Source organism: Leptonychotes weddellii, chromosome 3 (assembly GCF_054177405.1).
Source record: "Leptonychotes weddellii isolate Sample4059 chromosome 3, ASM5417740v2, whole genome shotgun sequence".
NCBI lineage: Eukaryota > Metazoa > Chordata > Mammalia > Carnivora > Phocidae > Leptonychotes > Leptonychotes weddellii.
The window spans coordinates 167,078,606-167,102,591 of NC_138371.1; the positions used below are offsets into that span (position 1 = coordinate 167,078,606).

At 39.2% G+C, this 23,986-nt stretch overlaps 1 protein-coding gene across 1 annotated transcript in view; it reads right to left on the reverse strand.

Annotated features, from left to right (window-relative positions):
* Positions 1-23,986, reverse strand: part of NALCN (sodium leak channel, non-selective) — a 282,810-nt gene that overhangs the window by 248,664 nt on the left and 10,160 nt on the right. Inside the window, exons 2-3 of the mRNA XM_081815176.1 lie at positions 17,229-17,375; positions 14,136-14,318 (exon numbers count right to left, since the gene is read on the reverse strand). Coding sequence (XP_081671302.1) covers positions 14,136-14,318; positions 17,229-17,336 — 291 coding nt within the window. The 5' untranslated portion in view covers positions 17,337-17,375. The remainder of the gene's footprint in view (positions 1-14,135; positions 14,319-17,228; positions 17,376-23,986) is intronic.

Consider the following 23,986-nt stretch of genomic DNA (forward strand, 5'->3'; position numbering starts at 1 on the left):
CTAATGTTCATGTGTTTTATTTTTTTAAATAGATTTTCAAAATGAAATTTTTAAAAAGATGAACATTCTAGCTTTATCAAAACTTAAGTTTTTTTGCTTTTAAGTTGGCACAAATAAAGTCAATTTTGAAAAACTGGGGCCCCACAAATTTAGAATATAAAGCTATCAAAACAGAGGTGGCTGAATTTTTGTTTCTTATTTACTTTATAAATTTGTTTGCTAAGGAAATTGATGTTGCCATGATGACCTACAGTATATTCTCAACTATATAAAAGGATGGATTATTTAAAATCACTTTAGAAGCCCTGGTGGGGATCACAAATAAAACAAAAGTATGCAAACATAGTCTAACTCAAATGAGCTCACAGTATGAAAACTGGCTTAGCAAAACTTCCACTACATAACATAGAAAACGATTTCTGAATTAGGAAGTCATTTCAGTTGCATTGTTTGGAATGTGCTCTGCTTTAGACTTTCCAGCAATTCATAATGGCACTTACCTGTTGCCAACAAGACCACCACACACTAGATGGTATGTAATGGCAATTAGAACTGGCTTCTTTTGACTTTCCTGATAATACATGTGAAATAAGCCACTGGGACAAGTTTTATATATTACTTTTTGGCTCATGTTCCCAAGAGGTATTTAATATTTATAAAAACCTTTAATAAGCAGTGGTGCCGTGAGCTGCAACACAAAGACCAGTAACACTCAGATGTCCCCCCGCCCTTTATTTTATTTATTTATTTATTTATTTATTTAAATTATTTATTAGAGAGAGAGAGCGCAAGAGGGGGTAGGGTTAGAGGGAGAAGCAGACTCCCCGCTGAGCAGGGAGCCCGATGCAGGACTCGATCCCGGGACTCCGGGATCATGACCCGAGCCGAAGGCAGTCGCTTAACCAACTGAGCCACCCAGGCGCCCCCCCCGCCCTTTATTTTTTAAGTTTTGCTTTTTAGTGTTCATTATTTTTTTTTGAAAGATTTTATTTATTTATGAGAAAGAGAGAGAGAGGGAGAAAGCAGGGAGAGGAACAGAGGGAGAGGGACAAGCAGACTCCATGCTGAGCCACGAGTCCGATGTGGGGCCTGATCTCACCACTCTGAGATTAAGACCTGAGCCCAAAGCAAGGGTCGGATGCTTAACTGACTGAGCCACGCAGGCTCCGTGTTCATTATTCTTCATGCTGTTCTGTCTTCCTGAAAAATTCTCCCAAGTCTGTGCCAACTTTTCTCTCCAGACTCAGATCTGACCATAGCCTATCCTGATAAATGCTTTAGCTCACACATAATGCAACAAGCAGCAAACTCAGCTCATGGGTATTAAAAACATGTTCATATTGTGTAACTTACAGAATCGTCCTTTGTAATTTCCACCTGGTTGTTGAATGAATTACAGTTTACTCCCTCCTATTTATCAGTTCCAGTTGTGAAGTTTGGGTTTCCCATTCAAACCTTCTCTAAACCTACTCTCTGGTGTTGCATTAAAAAATAGTCTATCCCCACTGTAAATATTTGAGTCTTTTCTGAAGATTAGTAACACCTTGAGACTAGACAATTTCAGCCACCTAGCACAGAGCATGACATACAGCAGATATTAAATGAATGAATTAGATAAGCATATGTACAATATCTCAGAGAGTTTCTGCAGATTACAATGCATGTAGTAAGAAGTCCATTCATATGCCTCATGAATGCATCCATTCACGCATCCATTCATTGAAATAAGTATTGTTCCTTAAAAGAAATGATTCTTTGACTCCAGGCAAAGAGAGAAAGATGTACTATTACCTTTCAAGGTAATATCTTCAAGTTAAGACTTTTTTCCTATATGATCATGAAAGACCACAGGTGAAAATAATGAGATAACTTTGGGATATTTCCTGGATTCATACAGTTTGACTAAACAAAGCTACATGCCATGCAAACAGGAATCGGGTCAAGGTGAATATAATTTGTGCACTATAATGTAATTGTAAACATGAGTGAATTGAAATGTATATCATGTTATTCATTACTGATAATCACTAAGGCTTCATAAGTCTAAAATAATTTGAAATAAATAAAATACAGACTTTGAATCTGGCGCTTTGAAATACAATCTCATAATACATTTTGTGTTTGACACGTTTACCAAATTCTCCTTCTGGTGTGTCAAAGACTTTAAATCACAACTGGTGAAGTATGTCCAGATCCTTTTAAAATCCTACTATATTCATACCCATATATAATATTTGCAAATAATGAGCTGCTCCTTTTCCCTACTTCCAAAATATGTAACCAGGGCCTAATATGCATGGCTCTCAAGAAATTTTAACACCTCAAATATGACAGAAAGGTTTTAATTTGCTTGTTCCATCAACAAAAATGGAGAGCAGAGAATGCTGGAGCTATAAACACAAATCAGCAGCATTCTGGTGGCTGAGGAGTTACTCAAGGGCTGTTTGTCATTTTTTACAAAGGTAAACACTCAGAGGCTGCCAGTCAGTTATGCAGTATTAGAGAGTCACTTAAATCGCCATGCAAGTATTTAATAAGCAGACGAACCAAACACATTCATCTGAAGACATTTATAGGGATATAGTTTGCAGTTCCAAAATGATATGCACTGGTATAGTTTCCCGAGCCCATGACTTATTGTTCCCAGTTCCCAGAGCCCATCTGTCACTGTGTCTTAGCATTATTATTTATCACTTCAACACTGCTCAGAGCATGCATGTTACCTTCACTGGGGTTTTTTGCCAGATGACAAATAGACAACTGAGAATTGTCTGCAGATTTCACAGTCTGCGATACATGGGATGCTTTACAACAACACAAACATCTATCACCCAAATGGTTTATTTTTGCCTCCAGGGATCTGGTGAGCTAGAATGCTTCTCAGAATAGGAATTAATGGGAAGGCAATTAGGAACGAATGATTAGGGAATGGGAATGAATTGGCAGATAACTTCAAGCACGGGGAACATTATAAAAGATGTGAAATCCTTAAGACAAAACATGTCTCTTAACAAAAATTTTTGAAGACTGTTCTTGCCAGAAGGACTTCCTGCCTCAGTTTCTCCTGCAGTGCACCGAGCACGTCACCTCCAGAGTGAACTTCTCGAATCCAAAGCAGATCATGTCGCTCTCAGATCTGAATCCCCCCCGCACCTTTACTGAGCACAGAATGAAGTCTGAGCTCCTCACAGGGCATGCAAGGCCCTCCACCGTACTGCTGGCCACCTTCACAGAATCCTCTGCGTGCCCCCATGCTACTTCTCACTCCCTAGAGCTCACCAAAGCACCAGGCTGTTCCAGGTCTTTTTCTCCCCCTGTGAAATCCTTTACTTCCATCCCCCAACACTCCTGCCATAGACCACATTTACTCATCCTTCAGGACACTGGCTTCCTCTCCCTCTTTCTTCAAGACTTCTCTGATATCCCCAAGAAGACTTTTCACTATTTCTTGTGCCCTCCTTCCCCCGTACCTTTTACAGAATACTGTTACAGCATTTGCACAAAACAACGAAGGTATATCTCTCACAATCTGAATTCTCACGATACAGATAATTCGCCATTTATATTTGCGAAAATATTTACCCCCAAATCACTATGTAACAAGAAGAACCACTATAATGAATCTGTGTGTGTGTTAGTGGTAACACTGAAGCTGCCCATAAATCCTGCCAAGATACAGTGTGCAATGCCATGTATAACTCTGTTGTTCTTTTGAGCTAAATTTCGTGCTGGCATCAATCATCTACTTAACAAGAGATAAGTGTCAGGTACGTCACAATCTTCCTTTTCCCTATCTTCCCTGAGAAGGTTAGCTGTTCACAGTACCTAAGACTGGAGTCTACCAACTCAGGTCATTTGATCTTATTTCATCAATTTTAAGACATACTATCCCCCTACCCCACCCCAACACAGTTTAACATTTCTAAATTTAGGATGTATCTTGTAATCAGTGCATCAATTGCAACCTTCCATCTTACAATCCAAGTGTAATTAGTAGCACTTTTTCTTTCCTAAGGACTATAAAGTGATACCTCGTCTTACCAGTGATGACCTCATAGATTCAATCAAACATGGTAGATAGTCCTTTCACATATTATTTCTTTGCTTATTTACATAAGAGCACATGCTCTCACTTTTGTTTGGTGCATGCAAAACACCCACTCCTGAATTCAGTAAGTACAAATAATTGAGACATAGGTGTTTTTAATATTTTATTTATTTATTTGACAGAGAGATAGAGAGAGAGCACAAGTAGGCAGAGCGGCAGGCAGAGGGAGAGGGAGAGGCAGACTCCGCGCTGAGCAAGGAGCCCAATGCAGGGCTCCATTCTAGGACCTTGAGATCATGACCTGAGCCGAAAGCAGATGCTTAACCACCTGAGCCACCCAGGCGTCCCAAGAGATAGGTGTTTTAAATGTGTTTATTATACAGAAAGGTACAGGTAGATTATTATCTAGTGTTAGAGAGTGATTTAGTGATATCTGGAGAAGTTGGTTTGGTTTCTATGATGCATTATTGATTTTCCCATTTAAACTGATGGAATACAGGTTCCAGTTTTCTGAAAATATGCTGAAATATATTTGCAGGAACAGATCAGAAACAGAAAATGAGGAATGCTTATATGTGCTTTACAAGTCTAATCCACAAAGTGGCCCAGGCGTACCCTGATGACAGGGGCTCTGCTGTTCGTCTCTTCTCCTAGGGCAGTGGTGAGCTCAGTATAATAAGTGTTCCAATCAATGTTTGCTGAATGATTAAAGGGAAACTTGGAAACTGTACTTGGGTTTGAGAACATAACTCCCTCTAATATTTGTATTATACTTATACCTCCGGTATCTTAAAATTTTAGCACCTTAAATTTATATTTATACATACTTTAATATATTAGGCAAAACACTCGGTCAATAAAATTAGTGGGCAATCCTGGAAAGCCATAGCCGCAGTACTTTTGTCTTGAAAAATAAAATTTCTCGGTTTGGTTTGTTGTAGATACTTCTATAAACTAGGTATTATTAGATCACCTTACCTTAAGCATTAGGTATGAATTTCAGATGTACCATAATGTTGCTAAACCAGGCTAGGTATGATTTTAGAACATTGCACATGATGAGGAGCAACAATACACTGGTTTGCTTCTATAAACATTGTATATGGATTAATATAGTTTTATGCATGGAAAACACTCTTTCAAAAATAAAAGGCCAGCAGTCCCCAAACCTCTGACATATGTGTACATCGACAAACACACACAGTCTTCCAACAGAGGTCATATGACATACTGGCGTTACTCACTTAATAACTAAATCTGACTGTTCCTCAGAAATATGTTGGTTGGAAATCAGTACATATAATATGATTTCCAACCAAAATATTCGTTCAGCTCTGTTACAAACAATGTGAAAACTTATTAATAAAAGCGTAACCTGATGCTTAAAATAGAACATGATATGCATATATATATTCATAATGACCCTACATATGTATGCGAAAAACACAAGTGTAAGTCCTATAAGTGAACAAACACAGCACATATTTGCAAATTTTCTGGGTAGAGACACTAAAAAGTTGAATAAGAGGTAACTGTAGTGCTACTGGAAAATGAATTAAGGTAGAAAAAGGAGGGAAATATTTTATGAAAAAACAAGCTTTTTGGAAGTGCTTAATAAAAGTTTTAAAATATATAGTAGGGTTAACTGATGAAAGCATACTAATTCAAACTTGAGTGACATGAGGTCCTCTAGAAAATGATCATATAGCCCCTGTATAGGCTGATGTTTTTTATTATGGAGTAACTTAAATACCTACATTTTTCTCATGCAACTGTAAACCAAAGCAAATTCATAAAATGAAAATATGGAGTCAATAAAAATTAAATTAATGACACAAATGTACTGTAACAGATGATATTTTGCTAAAACTAAGACTTTATGAAAAGTTTAAGATTTGTTTCCAGCTTTAGTATATGATCCAAAATTTTAAATTGTATATATTTAAGGTGTACAACTTAGTTGTTGACATATGTTTTCAACTCAACAGCAAAAACAAACAAACAAATAACCTTATTTTAAAAGGGCAAAGGACCTGAAGAGACATTTCTCTAAGAAAGACAAATACAGATGGCCAACAAGTGTATGAAAGGGTGCTCGACTTCACTAACAATCAGGAAAATGAATATCAAAACCATGGTAAGATATCACTTCACACATGTTAGGATTTATCAAAAAGAAAACAGATAACAAGTGTTGAGGAGGGTGTGGAAAAAAGGAAACCCTTGTGCACTGTTGCGGGGAATATAAATTGGTCCAGCCATTATAAAAAAAACATTATGGAGGTTCCTAAAAAAATTAAAAACAGGGCGCCTGGGTGGCTCAGTTGGTTAAGCGACTGCCTTCGGCTCAGGTCATGATCCTGGAGTCCCGGGATCGAGTCCCGCATCGGGCTCCCTGCTCGGCAGGGAGTCTGCTTCTCCCTCTGACCCTCCTCCCTCTCATGCTCTCTGTATCTCATTCTCTCTGTCTCAAATGAATAAATAAAATCTTAAAAAAAATTAAAAACAGAACTGCCTTATAATCCTGAAATCCCACTTCTAAGTACATATCCTCAAAGGAAAGTAAGTTAAGTTTTAAATACAAGAATGTAATCTCAAATCCAACATACTCTTTGGTCTGTGTCTGTCATAACATGCATGTCTGCAGAAATTTATGTTACAAAAATGAGAATAAAGTCATGACTTTGGGCAGTGGGGACCTCAAGGGTGAGAATTCAGTGAGATGATAAATGTAAAGCTTGGTTCAGGATAATCAGACTTCCTATACCCAAATCTCAGCTAGCATTTAAACACTGAATACCAGTTTTAATGAGATATGAGGCTGTAATGATTACTTCCAGATAAGGTTAGCAAGGCAGTATTACTATAATCTGCGTTATATTTGTGTTTAATCCAAGTATTCCTAAATGAGAAACAGAAGGACTGTGTTTGATGTTCATTTTCAGTTTTCAGTTCTTACAGATTGAAAATTGAAGCAACACTTTTAATTTTAGTCAACAGCTCATCATCCAAATATTGATGGAAGTCAGAAAATACTGGGCATGACTCACTAAAAGGGTTTTGAGAACAACCTGGTCATAAATCAAATATTTTCTTATCTAATGATTGCTTTGACTTTTAATATTTGAACTATTAAAACCTCTGTTCATTCGGTGCTCGGTTCACTTGGCATGAATATATTAAGTTCACCTCTGTTCTTTTTATCATCAGACTGTGACATTGTGAAGTCTACCGTCATTTTCATGATGTGAAATCCAAGTCTTAATTTATTAAATAACTTCAGAAACAAAACTTTTATTCTAGGAAATGTCCTGCTTTTGTTCCTTCAAGTTGGAATCTCAAAGAAATCAATACATGATGATTTGAATCCCCAAAAATATTCAGAGATTGCCATTGTTTGAATGACCAACATAACACGAGTGCCAGGATCATCCAAGGCCCTCCGGGGAATCACAGAATTCAAAACAGGGCTAGGCTGTACTAGGAGTGTAATTACAGTGGCATAAAGGATACCTCTAGCACCCTCACAAGACCACCTTTCCCCCAAGCTGACCTCCTGGTTTAGCTTCCAATTTTGGGCATCTCAACGTATCTAAGCCCCATGCTCAGAACATCTGGCCTACCAACTTTGTGAAAGACCCAGACGATCTTCAAATCACACTGAAATCCACTGGGTGAGGCATGGCAGGTGCCCACTGCTCCCAACAACTCTTCCTCGTGGGCTGTGGATCACATATTACAGCCATGCTGGCTTTCCTGGGGCCCATGCTTACTGTACCCACAATAGGCTCTTGGTGATTCTCTGAGCTTACTGGTTTCTTGGTAAATGCATTAGGATTGCCGTGGCTTTGATGGTTCCCTTCAAGTTCAATTCCTATACTGAATTGAATTTCTCCTTTGTATTTCTACCCCAATTTTCTGTGAGTTATTGCACAAACTTCAGAAAGCTTTTTTCAAAGCTTCTTACAATATCCGACAATAGCAAGCAGCTGGCTGGCCCGGTGGCTAGCTGAAGTTAATTCTTCAGGGAGTTCAACAGTGTGCCCCCCAAATCCATGCCTACTCAGAACCTCAGAATGTGACCTTATACGGAAATAAGGTCTTTCAATAATGTAATTAGTTAAGATGAGGTCCTACTGAATTAGGGTGAGCCCTAAATCCAATGACTAGTGTCCTTAAAAGAAGAGGAGAAGACACTCAGAGGCACATGGAAGGAAGAAGTCCACATGAAGACAGGAGCAGAAATTGGAGCAACGCAGCTCCAAGCTAAGGAATGTCAAAAACAACCCAGAGCCACCCAAAGTGAGGAAGAACAAGGAGGGGTTTCCCCTAGAATCTTCAGAAAGATCATGGCCCTGGTGACATTCTGGTTTTGGACTTGTGGCCTCCAGAACTGTGAGACAATAAATTTCTGTTGTTTTAAGCCACCAAGATCATTGTCGTTAGTTATGCAAGAAGTAGGAAACTAATACAAACTCCAAAGTACTTGTGAGCTCTTTTGAGTTTATTTCTTTAAAGGCCACTATGACAATGAAATCAGAAGAGAGAAGTCAGACGATAACATACTCTTTGAGAGCCGTGCTCTGGGAATTAATAAAATGTATCTGTAAACAAGCTTCCAGCCTCACTCCTGTCCTTTATGTCTTCACTATCAGGTGCACCAACTGCATTTCCCCCATGGCTTCTCCTCTAGATCCTAATGTAACCTGGCCAACCATATATTCACTCTCAGAACTGTGAACATTGACTTCTGAAGACAAAGACAGAGAGAACCTGGGGCAATGTTCAGTGTCAGCAGTGGTGGTGTGTGGACCAGACTGTTCCCAAGTGTGACCTGAGCTGAGGTCACTGCTGCCCCGAGTGCAGAGCTCCCTGGAGTATGCTTTTTAAGCTTGATCTTCCGGTGCCTCATTCACTCAATATACCCAGGAGACCACCCACCACTTCCTTTAAAAACAACAACAGGATGTGTCTCTTTTGCCACACAGTAGGCAGTTGTGCCTAACACAAAGTATATGCTAAATAAACTACTATAAAGGTTAAGCAGTTGACTTCAATTTGGGTAAGATCATGATGGCAGTTTTTTCGAATCTCCCAAATTTCCTAAGAAAACAAAGCAAGTGAGATAGCATAGAAAAACATATCCATGGACATAGTCTTGAATAAAACTAACTGACAATGTATTCCAAAATAAACGTCAAACTATTGACAATATCAACACCCACTCAAGACCCTAGCTTGGGGAGGTTGTAGAAGGAAGGCGTGCAGGGAAATTCTGGCTGATCCAAGAATTTCATAGCACCAAAACTACTAACAAATACTAGCAAAACACTTAGTGGAAGCCTCAGAAAGTAAACCTGAGAATAAATGGCAACATTCTTAGAAATGTAACACAGCAATCTATCAATGGCAGGTGAATGCAAAGTAAAAGAACAAAACAAAAATAAGTAACAAAAGCAAAATGCCCACCAAGGGGCTGCAGAAAGATCAGAGGTAATAGAACATCCTAATCTCCCAAGTGGACCTGATTAAAAACCCTTTTCTGGTAGACCAGAGATCAAAGCTAAAGAAAAACTCCTGGAGTAGAATCCAAATTGGCTAGGGCAGGGACATGAGGGACAAAGGATAGGAAGGATTAGATAAGAGGACCAGCATTCCAGAGGAGGCAGAGCTCAGATCTGGGATGGTTGCTACACAGAGAAGCTACATATTTTATACGTCATGGTAACAACAGGGGAAGGAGCCCTCAAACTGATAATGTATGGAAGCTACTCTACTCATTAAGCAGGAGAAACTCCCATTTCAAATGAGCAATACCAAGAAAGATAACAGAACAAAAGGATTATGATCAAGTCCTAATGAATATATTATAATCATACTTATGATTATATATATTACAATATATATGATCAAGTCCATATAAATATATAAATGAACCAAATAATGTATAAAAATAAGACACACAAAGAATAAACATACAAAGCAGATAAAAACTGTAGTACAATATAACAAAGTGATCAAAAGAAATTAAGAAAAATAGATACTAAAAAGTACTACAAAACTGGAAACAGGGAAGTACGGAAATGATGTCTAAATAGTAGGAGACTGTGAAAAAAGACAGAAAAGTGTTCAGGAAAAAATCAGAATTAGAAAGAAATGAAAAAAAATCATTTTAGAAAGAGAAGTAAACTCAAAGGAACACAAGATAGAATAGACAGCATGGGGAGTACAATAGGGAAACAGAATATAGGAAAGATAAAAATGGAAAAAAAAAAAAAGAAAAAACACACATAAAGAAAATGATGGAAATAAATGACCAAAACATAATCTGGGGTAACTGGAAAATAAAAGAAACCCTGAAGACAGAATGGAATAAAATAAATATCCTGTGATGTACCTATGCCCTTAACAGTCAACAAAAGACATATTCTCATAGATCTACTGAGTTCACTAATAAAAGGAAAGACTCTCAGTATTTAAGAGAAAGATCAAATCACAAAGAAGGAAAAAACATTCTCACAGCCACATTTATACCAGAAGCAATGAAGTAACATATTTAAGAATCTCAAGAAATGAAAATGTGAAACACCTTCAAACATCTAGAAATAGACCAAAAGAAGTAAACCAAATAAAGCAAAAAAAGAAAGTTAAAAGCATAAATTAATGAGTTAGAATGAATGAATAAGCTAGTTCTTTTTAAAAATCAACAAGATAAGTAAACCATTTGGCTAATCTAAAACAAAATGAGGGGCACCTGGGTGACTCAGTCAGTTAAGTGTCTGCCTTCGGCTCAGGTCATGATCTCAGGGTCCTGGGATTAAGCTTGTCCCCCTCCCTCTGTCCCATCACCCCTTCCCTCCCCACTCATGTTTTCTCTCTCAAATAAATGAATACAATCTTAAAAAAGATAAAACAAAATGAAACAAAACAAAATAAATAAACAATACTATCCAACCCAACCAAAAGAAACTCTAATCTAACAAAAAATTCAAAATTCAGAGGAAATATAAATCAAACAGAGAAAATTATAATTATTGTATGCAATCTTCTGTTAATAAATTAAACAAACTAAATAGTGGATAATTTCCTAAGAAAGTAATACTTCACCAAACAGATCCCATAGACCAAGCAAGTCTGAACAGAACAATTTCCATAAAAGAAACAGAAATAGGAGTCCCACCAAAAAATAGCACTAGGACCAGATGGTTTCATAGGAGATTTGTACCAAACTTATAAAGTTAAAACAATTTAAAGATTATTCAGACTATTTTAAAGCATAGGAGTATACACACATACATGGAAAATCTAATATCAAAACCTGACAAAGATTAGACAAAATTAAAATGAGGAAAGTAATAACAAATATCCTCAAATAGCACATTAAACCAGAAGAAAACTGTGTCGTGACCCCACTCAGTTTTTTCTAGGAATGTAAGGATGGTTCAATATTAGAAAATCTACCCTATTACAAGAGCTAAAAAGAAAAATAATCATTCAACAAAATTTAAAAGCTATTCTTGATATTACAGTAAAAAATTGGAATTAAATGTTTGTTCTCTTAACCTGATAAAATATACATACTTCAAACCCTAATCCTTCAAATTATTTAATGACGAAATGTGAGAGATGTTCTAAATAAGCCCGGGGTTAAAAGAAGATGTTCACTGCCTCTAGTACTATTTAAAATTGAGCTGACCCAATTAAATAAGTGAAAGCAACTAGAGACATCAGAATTGGAAATAAAAAGACAAATCTGTATTTTTATATACTATGATGATATGGAAATACCAAAAGAATTAATGGAAAAACTACCATAAAAAATATAAGAAATTAGTAAATTTAGTAAAGTAGCAGGAAATAATATTAACATAAAAAATCAACAGGCTTCATTTAAAGAATAAGAGCAAGTTAGAATACTTAGTAGAAGATGAGACCCCACAGTGATAGCAAAAAGATGAAATAACATACCAAAGCATAAATATAACAAAAAATGTGCAAAATGCATATAAGGAGAAGTATAAAACACTCCTGTAAGACACAAGACTGGACTTGATCGAATGGAAAGACAGCCTATGATCTGGAATAGGAAGAAGTGTGTGTGGCCTGAATAACCATGAGCAAAGATAATCATAAAAGGGGAAAAGTAAATGTAATTTACATCACAAAGGGTTCATATTCCCAACACAAAGAGTACCCAAAACTTGAATGAAAAATAGTAACAACTTGAAGATGGCCTTTGTATACAATCAGGCTCAACCGCACTTTCAAAAGGAAAATTCAAACTAAAACTTCATCGAGTTATCATTTCTCAGCCATCAGATTGGCAAATATCCAAAAGTTTTACAAACTATTTTGTGGCAACCACTTGGGGAAAGAGGCACCTGTGTACATTGCTGGTCAAAATCAAAATGGTTCAGGGAATATGGAATATATAGAAACTAAAAATGGAACCACCAGGAAGCATTAGCCATATCTAGAATGCAGAATGTTCTACAAGTCTCATTTTCCCAATGGATCGATTACAAGAATTTTTTTTTTTTTTTTTTTTGCAGGATATGTGGGGTTGAGAATTAAGGGGCATAAAGAGACTTAAATGAGATTTAAAAATATAACAAATATACTTTGTGAAGCTTGTTGGAGTCCTGATTCAAAGAAGCTAACTTATGATAAAAGGATATGTTTGAGACAATTGGGGAACTACGTCTATGACTTGGGTACTGACATACGTTAAGAAATTGTTAATTTTGCCAGATGCAATAATGGCATGATGGTTATGTTAAAAAGAAAGTTTCTCAGTCAGTAATGCATAAGGAGTTACTTCTGAAATGACCTGATTTCTCAGACTTGCTTTAAAATGAAAAGAACTGGCCAAATATTGCTAACTGTTGATACTGAGTTATAGGGATTCATGACAACTATAATCTCTACTTTTGTGTAAACTTAAAATTTTCCATAATAAAAAGGTTTTCAAAAGGTTAAAAATGAAAAAGAGTAATGCACTGACTGTGACCCCTCTCTTTTAAGGATAATACAAAATGAATTATGTATAAAGAGATGCACTGACCCATAAGTAATTCCATGTTATGCATCATCTCATTAGATTCTTAAAATCCTAGTACAAAATAAGGCCCTTCTCCATCAAAATTATGTAACTGGAGATGCTGATACAGCCAGTAAAGGAAAGAGCTAGGATTTGAGTCTAATCTGTCATTTGCAGACCCTTATGTCCCTTCTGCTCCCTAAATAGCATAATTTCAAATATTTCAGAGAGACAGCATCATCTACCTATTTTTATCCTCTGTGTGAAGGTTAGTAATATATAGAAGGAATATCCTCTGACAGAACTTTTCTTTCTTTGCTTTTTCTTTCTTTTCCTTTTTCTTTTATTTATTTCTTGTCTCCCAATGGTGCCATTTGCTTTTCTTATACTCCTGCTTTCCACCTCATGCCCTTTCTTTTCACCCCATTATATCTTCAGAACATTTCAGGTTAATGACATCCTGAATATCGTCACATTGTAACTTTATCATGTAACATTTATTGGGCATCCCATAAATCCACAGGTGCCACGCTTGGGCTAGTCACTGTGCCAGGCCATGGGTTCACCCATAGGTGGCATAATTGACCCTATTCTGGCCATGAAGCCTGTAGTCCGAATATCTCTCTCCTTCCTGGATATCTCAAGGCTTTGTGTCTTACACAATTTATTTCACTTTTTAAATGTTCTTATGCATCATATTTTCACCAATCTCTGGAGTTATGCCCTATTTTTAAAAGCTTCAGTATGGATAAAGAGATGTTTTGTTTGATTAAAATTATTCTGGAGCACCTGGGTGGCTCAGTCGTTAAGCGGCTGCCTTCAGCTCAGGTCATGATCCCAGGGTCCTGGGATCGAGCCCTACATCGGGCTCCCTGCTCCACGGGAAGCCTGTTTCTCCCTCTCCCACTCCCGCTGCTTGTGTTCCTGCTCTCGCTATCTCTGTCTCTCTCAAATAAATAAATAAAATCTTAAAAAAAAAAAAAGGAATTATTCTGAAAATACTATTAAACTTAGATGTTCAAGGCATTTTGGTTCTAGAACACTCACCTTGACAATGCCCCGGATGTGCATTTTTGCTATCATCTCTGCCGTGTAGAGAAACATCAGCAAAGTATCCAGAGTAAACGTCACATACTGAAGAGGAGGGTAGTGTTCGAAGGTCATGGGCGTGTTCATACAGACGGAAATGACACTGATGATGGCACAGATGCGCAGCAAAGAGTGAACCCACTGCAAAATCGGTCCAAAGTTATCATTTGACACCATAAAATGAGATCTTAAACTTGTGTTATAAACCACACCATTTGGAAAATATGATCTCGAGATTCAAATATCTCACCCACATGGAGAAGAGAGAGTAGGAAACTCGTATCTGTTAAGTGCATATAATGTGCTAAATATTTGCACGTATTTTACATCATTTAATTCTGAAAGCAGCCTAATTTCCACATGCTGAAAGGAAGGAAAGGTTAAGAGACTTTTCTGTGCTCCTGCAGTTAATGAGAGCCAAGGGCTCACTGTGAACCTGGGCAGGCTACTTCAGTAGCTCTGAGCTTTCCAAGGCATCGGGCCACAACATAAGGAGATTCCGATCCCATTAAAACATGGGTCAGTACCTCACTTTTATACTTTTTATATACTATGAGCACCTGGAATTGGAGACTTATATTTTACTTAACGTAACATCCCTGGTAGCTAGCACAATGGCTTATCCTCCTGGATTGCCAATGTTTTTAAAAATGACTTGATACATACCACTTCATATGTGTCCGATTTTCTTTCCATTTGTATCTTAAATGTAACATTCTCGTATAAAAAAATATATTCAAAATCTGACATCCTACATTTTCAAAAGATAATAAATGGACTTTCCTCTCTATTTTAGAGAACATTCTGTACAAATTTAGCCCTGGTAGCTTTTCCAAAATTCCAAAAGGTAAGTTTCCGCAATTCTAGGAATGCACATGCTGTTTGAATATTTTCCTCAACTTCAACATAAAGATGTAGAAATAAAAAGATAAACATGTATACGCACGTGTGTGCACATACATGTGTGTATGTATAGGAAATAGGATCACCTACATATAATATTTTATTACAAAAACTAACACCTAGGCTAAAAAATATTCATTGCTTCTGAATGCTACCCCCACACAATTAATATTACTAGCTAATTAATCAGTACACAATTCTTAAACATAATTTAAATGTGTTATTTATTGACAGTGTTGGATGTATCTGCAGTCATGTTAATCCTTTAATATTATACTACCGCCCCTGAAAAAGATGTCACAGTTTCAAGGTAGGTATCTTCTCAGCTATGCAAACTAGCAAGCACCCATGATGAAAAATCAAAAAGACTGTCAGAACTGTGAGGAGACTCAGACATTTGTAGGCTGGTGAGTGGGTTATAATATTAATCTGACAGTTACAATGTTTGCATGAAGACATAAGGCCATTAATTCTATATCATGTAAGTCACTGATGACTCAATTCATTTTAAGTGTTGATGTCCTTTTCATGCAATTTGGATGCCCTTCAATAAATACCAGTGTGCAAATTTAGCCCCATCTGGATCTCCAACACAAAGGATCTAATTACACAAAAGAGCTTCAAAAGATGGGTTCTTCCACAATAAATCTATTTTGAATTTAAAGAAAGAATCCTAACTAAGCATTAATCGTTTTAGTTAGTGCATCCAAGGCTACATCTATGATGGTACCTTCCTCAGAGGTTCTCAAAAAGCCTTATATGTGAAGGACACTAAGAAGTTAGTGAATGCTTTATTCTCCATCCTGTTAAATTCTCTAATCAGGAATGGCAGACCTTCTATGTGTAAGAAATTCTGTGGGGCTCTGGGGCCACAAAAATGTTAAACGCGTTTCTGACTCATCACTATTTAGCAGTCTGATATGCATAACACATTTATATTTATATGCAATATACATTTTTATTTACATACAATTGTAAAATAGGATAAATGGAAAGAGAAGAGGTTCGTTCTGTGTGTGGTGGAGAGGGTCAAATGAGGAACCGTTCAGAGGCCGACAGGGGTGGGCTGACATCTGAGCCAGCCTTTAATGGGTCAGGAGGACTGACTCATCAAAGGCTGGGAAAGGCCTCCAGGCAGGGAAGCAACGTGAACTGGCTGGACATTTTGGAGGAGCAGGAAGACGCTGATGAGGCTCAAGTGGCCAGTGTGCAGATCCAGGAAAGAACAGTTGGCCAGGCAGTTAGAGCCAGAATAGGAAAAGTCCTCACTGTACAACTAACACATTTTAATTTGAAATGTAGGTGAGGGAGATGTTTCAGCGACTATAAAGCAGAAGGGCAATGTGAACAGAAATGGAAATGCAGGAGGAAATCTGAGCATGCTGGACACGGAGTCTGGAGGGCAGATGAGATGGAGAAGACTGGAAAGGGCAGGGAGCCCGGGCAGATGACCTTTATCCCGGTCAAGGGAAAGACAATCAGCTCGAGGGGAACAGTTTATTCCCTTGCTTCAGCCTCGGCTGGGAGTTCGTACAGAAGGGGCGCCTACTCTCCGGGGTTGGGCTGAGCTTCTGAGAGCCGTGAACATGCTGTTCCACCCTCTGGCTGCTACACAATCTACCCCAGGGTTCCCCTCAAGGTCTCATCAGCTTCATTAGGCAGAGAAGGTGACGGAATTCTTCAGAGACACTACCCACTATTTCATTAACCTTTACTTTTACTCAACACTTGCAACTCAGACAGCGACCTTTAATTCCAAACATTTGATGATCACCTCACACATTCATGCATGCTGAGAACTCTAAGTCAAGGAAGTATGATAGAAGAGATTACTCATCTGGGACTCCAGCTTTGGCTCAGACTGAGAAGGAGCATTATCGCTGCATGGCGTGACTCTGAGGACAGCATGCACGGAGGGGGAAAAGTGGGAGCAGACCACCTAGCAGACCTTCCTATGTGAATAACTCCCCGCGACACCACTTTATTTCATCTGAATTATTCTCCACTTCCAGACTCTGAGACTCATCCATATTCTACTGCACCTCAAACAGTCATTTCAAAGCCAAAGGTACGTGATTTTTGAATTATATGAATCAAATTTCCTTTGTATCAGCATGCGCTTCTCCCTTCTTCAAAAAAGAAACTTACTGGCTTGTTAATCCAGAGTATGTCAGCATTGTCTGAAAGAGATTCATCGGGACCAAAGTCAGTAACCGGCTGGGCCTCCACCCTGGAGCTCTGCTTCCTTTTGAGCATGCTGAAGTTAGCTTTGGTGAGCAAGTACAAAACTGCAGTCTGCGAGAAGAAAGACAGTTCTGTTAGTGACCTAAACCATCTTTACCCTGATCACTTCAACAATGGAGTCCCCCGTGTATACATACGCATTCGTTAGACACATGTTCTACTATATGATACATAATAAACGCATCCAAAAAGAAACTTTAAAAGAGTAAGATAAAAATACTAATCCAAGCTTGAGGGTTTTTTTTTTTTTCTCAACCCAGTAGATCATCTTGTGCACTTCATCTACAGTTTGCATGCCCGTTTGGAGAGCACTCGTCTAGATTAACTGGGGTAGAATGCCTTTGCCTTTTCGGATATACATATTTTTTTTTTTAAAGACTTTATTTATTTATTTGAGACAGAGAGAATGAGAGAGAGAGAGCACATGAGAGGGGGGAGGGTCAGAGGCAGAAGCAGGCATCCTGCCGAGCAGGGAGCCCGATGCGGGACTTGATCCAGGGACTCCAGGATCATGACCTGAGCCGAAGGCAGTCGCTTAACCAACTGAGCCACCCAGGCGCCCCGGATATACATATTAGTAGGACATTTTTTGAGGCCTAGAGCTGTCTCCACTTAAAGCCGGTCTGTGCCAGAGCACAGGGGACCAATCCACATGAAATACTCAGATCTTTCCCAGGATTTTCCCCCAGGTTAATTTAACGTGACACTCACAAACATCTATTTCCAATGCTGGTTTCAAACGGAGTTCCCAATTTTGTCCTTGACATAGAGGATGTGGGGCAGACAGATGGGGCAGAGCCTCCTCTAAATGGTTTTTTTTTTTTCCTTTTACGAATGCTGGAACTGCATCAGTTCTTCCAGTTACCTTGAAGTAAATTCAAATCACACCGAAGACGGAGATGAGATACCCGCTTGCCATGTACATACATTTCCACAATTCCGATCATCCACATCTTGCTTTAAGTGTCACCTCTGTCTGGCCATTGCTACCACCTCCCACAGCCCAGCAGCCACAGAAGGAGGGCCTATTGTATGCCAGGCCCTCAGGACACAAATAGCAAACAAGTGCAACAGAACAGAGACCCAAAGGTAGGCAGCACCTGGCTACCCTGAGTCCATAGACAGACTTATTTGATGAACACCTGGACTGAGTCTCAAAGGAAAGGAGCAAAGCTAGTGGATTTTTTTTTTTTTTTTGGCTATATACTATCTTTTGGACGCTTAGCAACGATATTTTACTTAATCTTTATAATGGACACTAGACAGGAAAACATCTCGTCTTTTCACGCCCCCATGAGAAATTCCAGCCTCAGGGTGATTAATAACTCGACCAAGGCTACCCACCCAAACTTGAAATGCAGAAGAAGCTCCCTCGACTACAGAGCCTAAGCGTGTGTAGTGGACCAAACTGATACTGGGGACTGATCAGAATCGCGCAAGGCCAGTAAAGGGAGGGGAAAGGTCCAGGCGGCGCATAGCACTGTAAATGCCAAGTCAGGAAAACGCAGTGGTTTTACCACCAGGAAGGTGTGCTGGCTGTCCTCTCGGCTGCTCCTTGGGGCTAGACACGGAACTCTAACCAAAGGACAATGAGGACCACTCAGTTCTCGCAGGAGCATGAGAAAAACAAGAATGTGTTTGCAGGATCTGTAAATAAATGCAGTTGCAATTTTCACTGGGAAAGAGCACAAACCACAGAGCTCAGGACAGATCAGCTTTGACTTTGATTCTCTGTCTGAGTGCCTCCTTCTATGTCCGGGATCTCCTTGATGTGCCCAGGTAGGTGTGTTTGCCCAGCCCTCCTATTCCCAGAAGAAATTGAGCTAATTGGCTTTAAGATGTGCTAGGTACTTCCAGGCTATCTTGCCCTGAATGCTGGATTTGAATATGGGCTTTGCAGTAGGCTGCACTAATTCATTTTATTTTACATAATTGGAGTTAGGGACTCTTGACATCGATATGTAAATTTATGCAGAATATTCAAACTATGCTTATTCTCTGATTTACTATGGAGGGAAACATCTGGCGGCCTCAATTTGGGATGCTTTTTGAATGACAGTCTCCTATGTACCCAAAAACAGGATACAGAATCTTTTAGAAATCCTTCAAGACTATCCAACACAAAGGAAATAAAGTGTGGTTGTACAAGGTTGTTCAAAAATGATACAAGAAAATTTTATAGACCTGGCCACCAACCATAATACCTTTTTCACTGAGCCAGTGGAGACTTATGAATGACCATTTACTGCTCTTATGATCTGGCCATAATTTACAGTCCGAAAAATTTTTGATGTATGAATGTGATACCTTCATATATGAATTCCATGCACCTTTTATTATAAATATCCCATCTGAAGCAAAGCCGATTTTTGATTATGGATTTGTTTATCTAAAGAAGTAGACATCCAGAATTATTTTTTTTTAAATCTCTATGCTAGCAATTTTTGACCCACCCAAACCGTGCATGATGAATGATATTAATTGCCTAATTTTACCTACTGCAAAGATGCCTAATTTTACCTACTGCAAAAATGCCACCAAATTAAACAGTGCCCAAGAAAACCATCTGTTCAAACTCCCATGGAACCTGGTTAATCCACAAATATACATTAAAACTCACTAGCTCCAGAATCACTGAAATCTTGACTGATTTTATAATATCAAATATTATGTAAAGCAACCTAGTAAAATAAATGCAAACTACAAATACATGAAGAGTTCAAAATTAATTTGAGGCAGTTGATTATAAAAATTTTCCTTTCTACACAGAAATATGATTTTACATTCATTCACGTTGAATCAATATAACTAAGTACAGCAAACCTATTATTCCCCTGATAAAGACCAGCAGGGATATTTAAGTATCCTAGGTAAGCTGACTATTTTGATAGGAAATTGCTTTTGTGTATCTTAGCCTTATCACTATGATGTATTTATAACCCAATATATTTTTTTTTCTGTTTACAGAAGTGTCCTTCATTAGGCAGTGCACTAAATTTAAAAAGCAAGGCTTCCAGTAGCTTTTTCACCCTTATTAAAAGTGGTATTTAAATAGTTCAATAGTGGGGAAAGGCTGCACAGTTACAATACATTCACTGATAAATCTTTTGCCTGGAAACAGCTAATGGCAACTCCAAGAGAAAAGATATTTTGGTTCATTGCTCCCTTTTAAATGGTTAAAATCCAGTTTCGTATTCTGTGATAAATTTTTACTTCCATCGGCATACTCTTTCCTTAGGACATTCCAGTTCTTTCTTGACCAATTGCAATGAATAGATTCAGTTTTCTTTCATTGTGAAGTGCTTGCAACACTGTGGGTCATTTCTTCTCCTTGTAGCTCTCTTGGGTTTGCATTAAACTCTTTTGAAACTTCCATCTTCTAAATGATGGTTTACAGCATGTCCTTTACCTGTTGCCTCCTGTGTCTGTCCTCCGTACTTAATGCCTTAAATGAGCATCTGCTCGTACAGTCTCCATCACCATCTGTTGCTGCCTGGCTCCCGGGTCGTGCATCTTTGCCCTCAGGTGCAGGCCGTACCGACACCGTCACCACCTGAAACTCAACAGGGCAGGTGGGTATCAGTCCGACATTACCCTCCCCCTTTCCTCTCAACTCCCAGATCCTAGTGCTCTGAGCTCTTCGGGTCCTCACGGGCAGCTCCTCACACGTGCAGAAGGCCATGTCCTCACGTGCAGGTCCTCACATGCGCAGAAGATTCTCTGTCCTGATGTACACGGCCCCTTTGCTTTAGCCCCGTTTACTAGAGTCCTTGCTGGGCGATGGATTCAGGTCAGGACTGCCACAAACATCAAGCTTTCTGGTATGTCCCGTCCTGTATATCAGACATCAACTCCCCAAAACACTGACCTGGTCTCTCCTGGAACCCAGAAAAGCTCTCAGCCTATCCCCTTGGTTCTTGTTCATTAGTTCATTCATTCATTCACACGAGAAAGACTGCACATGTGCTTCGGTATCAGGCACTGTGACATGTGCTGGGTTCCCAGCAGGGAACAGCAAAGGCATTCGGAGCTTGCAGCCCGCCTGCCTTCTTGAGCTTCACGTTGTAAGGACACTCCGCCCCGCTCAGTTTTACCTGCACTTCCGGTCATGCTCACAACCCACATGCTCCACTTGAACTGGCTAAGCGTCCCATCACCCCCACCCTACGATCTTTCTCAGCGACTTCAGCAGCTTTACTCCAGCTGTGTCCTCTTCCTGGTCTGCTGCCAATCCCACATCAGTCCTTTGTACTCCCTAACTGAACCCATGCAGAGTTTTTAAAAGGAAATTAAGGAAACAAAATGTTCAATACCATCCCTTGGACTCCTCACCTCCAGCTTTACTGTTAGGTCTTCGGAAGAGCAGCCTTCATGGCTAGCAGAAGTTTCTCATTCATTCATGCTTGCATAAAATGCATTCATTCAAAAAAAAAAAAAAAAAAGGATCCCAACCATTGTGTGAGGTGATAGGAATTCATCACTAACAAAACATACTTGGTCTCTTTCCTCCAAGGATTCCAATGCTCTGTGCTCCTGACACAGGCAAACAACATGCTTAATTAACGACAGAGCAACTGATGAATTAAAGGAGAGCCTCTCACTACTGCACACTCATTCTTCAACTTCCACCTAATGGTATTCTTTAAATTTTTTTTTTTTTTTTTAAGATTTTGTGAGAGAGACAATGAGAGACAGAGAGCATGAGAGGGAGGAGGGTCAGAGGGAGAAGCAGACTCCCTGCCGAGCAGGGAGCCCGATGCGGGACTCGATCCCGGGACTCCAGGATCATGACCTGAGCCGAAGGCAGTCGCTTAACCAACTGAGCCACCCAGGCGCCCCACCTAATGGTATTCTTATTTTTTTCACTACCGTATTGCTAGCTCTGCACTACCTCCCCGGGCAAGTATTTACTGAACGGCTGATTCCCAACATGCACCTGTATCTGCGCTGTCAGCCGCGACGAGCGTCACGTGACAGGCCAGGACGGCTGAATACTCCCTTCCTGGACCTCAAATACCTACATCTTAAATTAAACGAAAAGAAAATAATCTTATTTTTTAATTTTCATTACATTAACAAAGCAGGATAATTAGAAAAAATATAAAAACAAAATGAGGAACAAGGTGAAAACCATCAGGAACTCCACTTCTAGAGACTCCGTTGTTTTTGCAAAGTGTTTGTTTTGAGTACATCGTGCCCGTCCCGAGGCAAAGCACTGCAGACGGAGCAATAATCAAATATATTCCCTCTTGTCCTTTAGTTGCAGCACTTACTCTCCAACGGCATATGGGTTGTATATCTACTATCTTCTTCTCCATATATATTTTTCCATGCATATATTTATTTTTAAATGGCTGCTTAAACACTGTCTTGTAACCAGCTGTTTTTTTTTTCAGTATCTTGTGAACATCTTTCTCTGTCAATAAATATGCACGCACAGAAAATCCTAATTGTAAACAAACACCCCCTTCAAACATCTGCCTTTCTCTTTCTCATCTCTTAAGCTCCTTTACATCCTTATATGTGCAAGGCCTTGCCAGGTAAACAGATAAAAAGACATTTTTTCTAGATTGGCTGTCAATACTGAATTTGCAGGGGAGAAAGGTATCGCCACGTATTCTGGAAGACAACTGAATTTGATGTTATCATTCTTTTGAGCATTACAATCTTATTTCTTATTTCAAGTATTCCTACTTCTCCTTTTGTTGTCGTTGTTTTGCTTAAATGGCCGCAGAAACCCATACCAACAAACCACTGATATCTGTATTGTAACAAGTTTTCTGCCTTTCCCATATGCATATTTAAATAGTCCGTTGTACTTCAGCACATGATCTTAACAGTTTCAAGACAAAGGGGATGTTTATTCCTGATGCTGGAACTGCCAAATGCCATTATTTCTGTATATACAGACTCTACATTTTGGCTGGCCAAATGTCCTTCCCAACAGAAGAGGTCCATTCAGAAAAAATGAATATAGCATCGTGCATTTTACGCCATGCTTGTAAATGAGGGAGCAAGCCCCGCTATTTTTGTCTTATTTTCTGTGGTCCAAAATCTCTCTGCCGTGCCTCATGCTTCTCTATCCCGTCCACTCATCCTTCCTCCGATTTCCAGGGTACAGTGGTGCCCCGGAGCCTGTGATGACCCCACCTCCTCTCCCAGCTGAATGTCCTCTCACTCCATTGTGAATGGCTGAAACTCCTCCCTAGTTCTGCAAGCCCACAGCACCTCGGTTCTCTCCTAGGGGCACCAAGGACCGGTATCCTGTGCTTTCTCAGCATCCCACAGCCACCACTGTGAGCTCCCCCCTTACAGCCTCCATAGCGTGGCACACAGCACTCTCCCACGTGGACTCCAACCGCCCTGCATCTCCTGCTTAGCAGGTGCTCACTAATTACCTTGGATCTTAATCCTCAAAACCACTGAAGGACAAGTATTACAGGCAGGATTTTTTTTTTTTTTTTTTTTTTTTAATTTTATTATGTTAGTCACCATACAATACATCATTGGTTTTTGATGCGGTGATCCATGATCCATTGTTCTCGTATAACACCCAGTGCTCCGTGCAGTACGTGCCCTCCTTAATACCCATCACCGGGCTAACCAAACCCCCCTCCCCCCTCTCCTCTAAAACCCTGTTTGTTTCTCCGAGTCCATAGTCC